The sequence below is a fragment of the Entamoeba dispar genome, genomic scaffold, assembly GCF_000209125.1.
Source record: "Entamoeba dispar SAW760 scf_1105229463837 genomic scaffold, whole genome shotgun sequence".
NCBI classification, from domain to species: domain Eukaryota; phylum Evosea; order Mastigamoebida; family Endamoebidae; genus Entamoeba; species Entamoeba dispar.
Genome location: NW_001855892.1, coordinates 1,152 through 5,841, shown reverse-complemented (window position 1 = coordinate 5,841; position 4,690 = coordinate 1,152). Strand labels below are relative to the sequence as shown.

Below are 4,690 nucleotides of genomic sequence, written 5' to 3'. Positions count from 1 at the left end.
ATTGATTTATGAGTAGTTATTGGAGTACCAATTATTTTTTATACTTCCATAACTACCCCATCTTCTTCTGAATACGTTTGGTCTATACCAATAGCTCATGTTGAATAAAAAATAAAAGATGAATTATAAAAAACAGTTAATTAAAATTACCTGTGTTCCAATTGTTTACTAGAGCATCTGGATCATCTTCACTTTCTTCTTCTGTACTATCTTTATCAGCTATTCTTATTTTCTTTCCACTTTGTACTGTTATGTATCTATCATCTCCTTCTTCGGTTATTACGTTCTTCGTTAAGTCGAAGAATCTCTTCTGTATTTCGTGGTCATCTTCAGCTGTTCTTTTAGTTGGTACTACTTCCTCTGGTATATCTAGTTGTAAAGGAGGTGGTAAGCTTTCTTGTTCCATTTGATCTACTATACTATCTAAACTATCAACAGTATCATCACTAAATTCTTCTTCGCTTATTTGTTCAGCGGCATCTTCTAATAACATCTCAACAAGCTTTGGGTCTAATCCTTCATACTTCTTTTTATCCTGTATTAGTTCTGCTTTAGGTGGTGGCTCTACATATAATTTCTCTTTAGTAAATAAGACAACTGTATTCTTCTCAAGCCAGTCGAAATCTTCAAATTCTTTAGCTGTATTTTGTAATGATTTCCAACTTCCTGGATTTAATACAAGAATTGTTGGAACTGAAATAACCCGTGCATGTGAATATTTAATATTAATGGTAATTTGTTCACCTCGTGTGCTTATTAATGATTTAAATTCGGGCCATGTAATGTCGTTTAGATTAGCGTCATCAAACAATCTAATGTCGTATTTAATCGTTTCATTATGTCCATCCATCATGAACCTACCTCTAAATTCATCTACTTTTAGATTTTTTAATAAATCATTTACGAATTCAGTTTTACCCATACGGGTATCACTTACTAATACTAATGTTTTAATACGTTTTTTGTTTCCATTTAATGCTGTATCCAACCAAATACGACTATTTTTGACGAGACTATTGTCCTCTTTCCATGGTTGGAGCTTAATGTGGATTCTGTGTGTGTTATCTCGATCATGTTCTTGGTTCCACATTGTATCAAATTTGGCTACATTATTCATATAGCCTTTCAAGCTTATACTTTTTAAAAAAGCGTGAGCTTCTTCAAGATCGGTCATCTTTAAAGCCTTTCCAATGTCTTTATCTCCTAGACGGCCCCTATCCATGTTCATTTTGCCAAATTCCTTTATTATTGCCTCCTCTTCTGGGTGTTTCTTATTTTGGTTTTTTATGTACTCTATAATGTTTTTGAAACTCCCATCGTAATGTTTGTTTTCTGTTATGGGGGTAAATTTAATAAAGTGTCTTTCATCATTGAGCTGGATGAAAGGCTTTTTTCTCGTATGCGCTGTATCTTCCAGTTGGAAGAACATGTGTATGTGTTTGTTGGGCCCTTTGGTTGTGGTGCTCATAATTGCATAATTGATTTTGGCCTCCTTGTTTTTGGTGGAGCACCACTGCTCTATAGCTTTTTTTATTGTGGTCTCTGGTGGAAGCTTTTCGTTTTCTTTTAAATTTATTGTCACGTAGCCATGCATGCTACGGAATTGGTAGTACTTGTTTTCTGACATTTTTGTTTGGATGGTATGGTAATAAAGAGTTTACTTTTTAAATTATACAGAATTTTCTATTAATCCTAATATTGTCTGTTATGGGTGTCTTTTTGTCTGTTCTGTCTGTTATGAGGTGTCTGTCTGTCTGTTCTGTATTTATTTTTGTCTGTTTGCTACGTCATCCATACGTTTTATTTTATATTTAACTGGAACTCTTTTTATCTCATTCAATGTTCCCTCTTCTTTCAAGTATCGTGCAAGATATCGACGAAACCTGTAAGGGTCTCCTCGATAATGAGAATATAGATTTAGACTCTAAGTGTCTAATCTATTCCATTTTATATTTTATGAGGAGATTTGAGGAGATGCACTATAATTATAGTGATATCCTCTTCTTTTACATTACAGGTTTCGTCGATTCTTGCAGAAAAGACGAACGTTTTAATAAACTTGGAGGTTTATTGGAATTATTAGAGAACTTCAATTTTGTTAACGATATTGAAGACTAATTTATTATTTATTTTTTATTTCATTTAATTTTAATTAAACAAAATAATTATTAGAAAGAATTCAATTAGATTTATTTATCTTCTTGTTTTGGCATTCGTGGTTTCTTTGCCACTTCATCGAAGGCTTTCATCATTTTGGCTTCCATCCGATGCATTCTTCTTTCATAAAATGCTTCTATTACATTCGGATAGCGTTCTTTTATTCCATCCGTTAAGCTGTGGATAGAATCAAGCATTATAGCTTCTTCTTCGAGGAGCTCATTGTATTTCTCCTCGTTGGAGTAATATCGCTCCTCCTTTCTAAATAGCTCTACAAAGTCGTCGCAAATGTCCTTGAGCTCGAACATTTCTATAAAGAAATCGTTCAAATCGTTTACTTGAACGTTTTCCATTTTAGTGCTTTGTATCTTATCCTCGACTTCCATGATGTTTCTTATTCGTAAGTGACTGTTTAAATATCTAGATGTGGTAGGCATTCAAACAGACAAACAGACAATTTTGACAGACAGAGAGACAAAACAGACAATTTCTATTTTTATCTTATTATACTTTTATTATTAAGTATAGTTTATAGTCATCTACTACCTCATATCCTACCTCATATCAGCTACTAATTTGTTATTTAAACGCAGCTAATAATGTTATTGGCATTCAATGGAATATAGACAACCTAAGACCAATCTCTCCGTTCTTCTTAGTGCTGTTGCTAAGGAAGTTAGGCAACAGCTAAGTCGAGCCACAGATGAGACCGCCGAGATAGTACTCTACGGTTTGGTCTATTGGTTCCGTATTTGGGACCATGAGTACAACCTTAGACCAACTAAGTACTTACTCATGTGGCTCGACTTCCTTATTAAGGACGTTGATTCTAATTTAATGGACCCCAAACCACTGGTCCATCTATTAAGTCTTATTCGTACTGGTTACTATCAACCAGACATTGATCATTTTAATTGAATGCTTTTTCTAATTATGCGTTTAAATAACAAATTGTTTATTTTTAGAAAACAATAACAAAAAATAAATAACATTTTCTAAAAATAAATCAATTAAATTAAACTAGAGAGGTCTAGTCTTTCTTCTCTCTGGTTTTGTCTCTTGTTTAATCTTCTTCTCTGCTTCATCTATTCTTTTCTCTCTTTCCTCTCTTCTTTTACCTTCTTTTATTTTATCAATAAGAAGATTATTATTCTTTTTGAATAATTTGACAGCTTCTTCTAATTCGTCTATAATCTCAATATGTCCTTCTAATATCTTTTTCACGGAAATAAATGGATAATCACCGATCGTTAATTCACAACCTCCTGTTAGTATTTTACATTTCTCATTAATTAATGAAATATCCTTAATAAGTCTACTAAAATCTCCAAGTATAAGTGGTCTTTCTTCTATTTCTGTCTCTTCTTCTGAGATGTTTCTAATATATCCTTTTGGTGTACCGTACATTACTTGATCTAATGACCATATCTAGATGGTAGGGTCATTAAATATTAGTATAGTTTATTATTAAACTATAATTTAACTATAATGTAGGTGTAACCCTATCTAAGATCTCGTTAGGATGACGTTTCCCGAATTCTTACGAGAATTAGACTCTAATAAATTGGTTACAATAATTATGACCTCATATCAAGTATAGTTTCCAATAGTATATTTTACTATTGGCTTTTACTATACTTTATTGGTTACCACGTCACGTGTAACAATTCTCCTATATAATACTTATTGTAACAATTTATTAGAGTAACAATCGCGCGTAGCGCGATATGGCCCCTTCGGGGCCATTGTTACTCTAATAAATTGTTACAATAAGTATATATAGGTAATTTTTTGTGACTGTCGATGTCATCACTTCATTCTTAATTATAATATAGTATTCTTATTTATGTAATTAATCATAGTTGTTTATTATTATTATCATTTTTATTTTTTGTTATTCATCTTTTGTTATTATTTTTATCTTTTTTATCATAATGAATAAATTGTGTTGATTAATCCCATTTCGTTATTGTGACCCTTATCAATACTACTTAATTCTTTATGACATTAAAATATTAATCATTCTTTACGATGATTGGTGTTATATAATGTATCTTCGTTATTATTATTTATATTATTTATATTTAATATATTATTTATATTAATATTTATATACATGTTTAATTTGTATTGAATATTTTTATGAATATTCTTTTAATTTTTTGAAATTTAATTTGAAATTTCTTAATGATGAATAAAATTTAATGAAGATGAAATACTTTCTAGATTTTCATTATATATATAATATTTATAATTATGAATAAATAATTAATTATATAAATACAATTATGATATAGATATATATCATATTAATTATATATATAATAATAGTACTATTTATATCACTTCATTCATTTTTATTCTTTCATTTTACATTTTATTCTTATTTTCTTTCATCTGATTATTGTTTTATTCATCATATTCTCTTATTTATTCTTATTTCTTATTTATTTCTTTTTTTATTCATTTTTATTTATTATCTATTTCTTATTGTTATTCATTTTTCTCATTTCTTCATTATAAAGATACTGTC

At 29.8% G+C, this 4,690-nt stretch overlaps 4 protein-coding genes across 4 annotated transcripts, besides 10 other annotated features; 1 reads left to right on the top strand and 3 right to left on the bottom strand.

Annotated features, from left to right (window-relative positions):
- Positions 1–136: 136 nt before the first annotated feature.
- Positions 137–1,594, bottom strand: EDI_327880 (uncharacterized protein; the record flags this gene model as incomplete). Its single annotated transcript, XM_001741658.1, has 1 exon — positions 137–1,594. One exon carries the CDS (start codon positions 1,592–1,594, stop codon positions 137–139), a length of 1,458 nt encoding a protein of 485 aa, XP_001741710.1.
- Positions 1,595–1,699: 105 nt separating this feature from the next.
- Positions 1,700–1,782: a microsatellite.
- Positions 1,783–2,115: 333 nt separating this feature from the next.
- Positions 2,116–2,171: a sequence feature (AT_rich).
- Positions 2,172–2,189: 18 nt separating this feature from the next.
- EDI_327870 (uncharacterized protein) lies at positions 2,190–2,594 on the bottom strand (the record flags this gene model as incomplete). Its single annotated transcript, XM_001741657.1, has 1 exon — positions 2,190–2,594. The coding sequence occupies one exon, from the start codon at positions 2,592–2,594 to the stop codon at positions 2,190–2,192; it is 405 nt and encodes a 134-aa protein (XP_001741709.1).
- Position 2,595: 1 nt separating this feature from the next.
- Positions 2,596–2,643: a microsatellite.
- A 129-nt stretch (positions 2,644–2,772) lies between these two features.
- EDI_327860 (uncharacterized protein) lies at positions 2,773–3,075 on the top strand (the record flags this gene model as incomplete). The annotated part of the gene is made up of 1 exon (XM_001741656.1): positions 2,773–3,075. One exon carries the CDS (start codon positions 2,773–2,775, stop codon positions 3,073–3,075), a length of 303 nt encoding a protein of 100 aa, XP_001741708.1.
- Positions 3,076–3,095: 20 nt separating this feature from the next.
- Positions 3,096–3,177: a sequence feature (AT_rich).
- Positions 3,178–3,564, bottom strand: EDI_327850 (uncharacterized protein; the record flags this gene model as incomplete). The annotated part of the gene is made up of 1 exon (XM_001741655.1): positions 3,178–3,564. One exon carries the CDS (start codon positions 3,562–3,564, stop codon positions 3,178–3,180), a length of 387 nt encoding a protein of 128 aa, XP_001741707.1.
- Positions 3,195–3,291: a microsatellite.
- Positions 3,565–4,022: 458 nt separating the features above from the next.
- Positions 4,023–4,082: a microsatellite.
- A 134-nt stretch (positions 4,083–4,216) lies between these two features.
- Positions 4,217–4,320: a microsatellite.
- Positions 4,321–4,391: 71 nt separating this feature from the next.
- Positions 4,392–4,481: a microsatellite.
- Positions 4,482–4,493: 12 nt separating this feature from the next.
- Positions 4,494–4,571: a microsatellite.
- A 12-nt stretch (positions 4,572–4,583) lies between these two features.
- Positions 4,584–4,643: a microsatellite.
- Between the last annotated feature and the right edge of the window lie 47 nt (positions 4,644–4,690).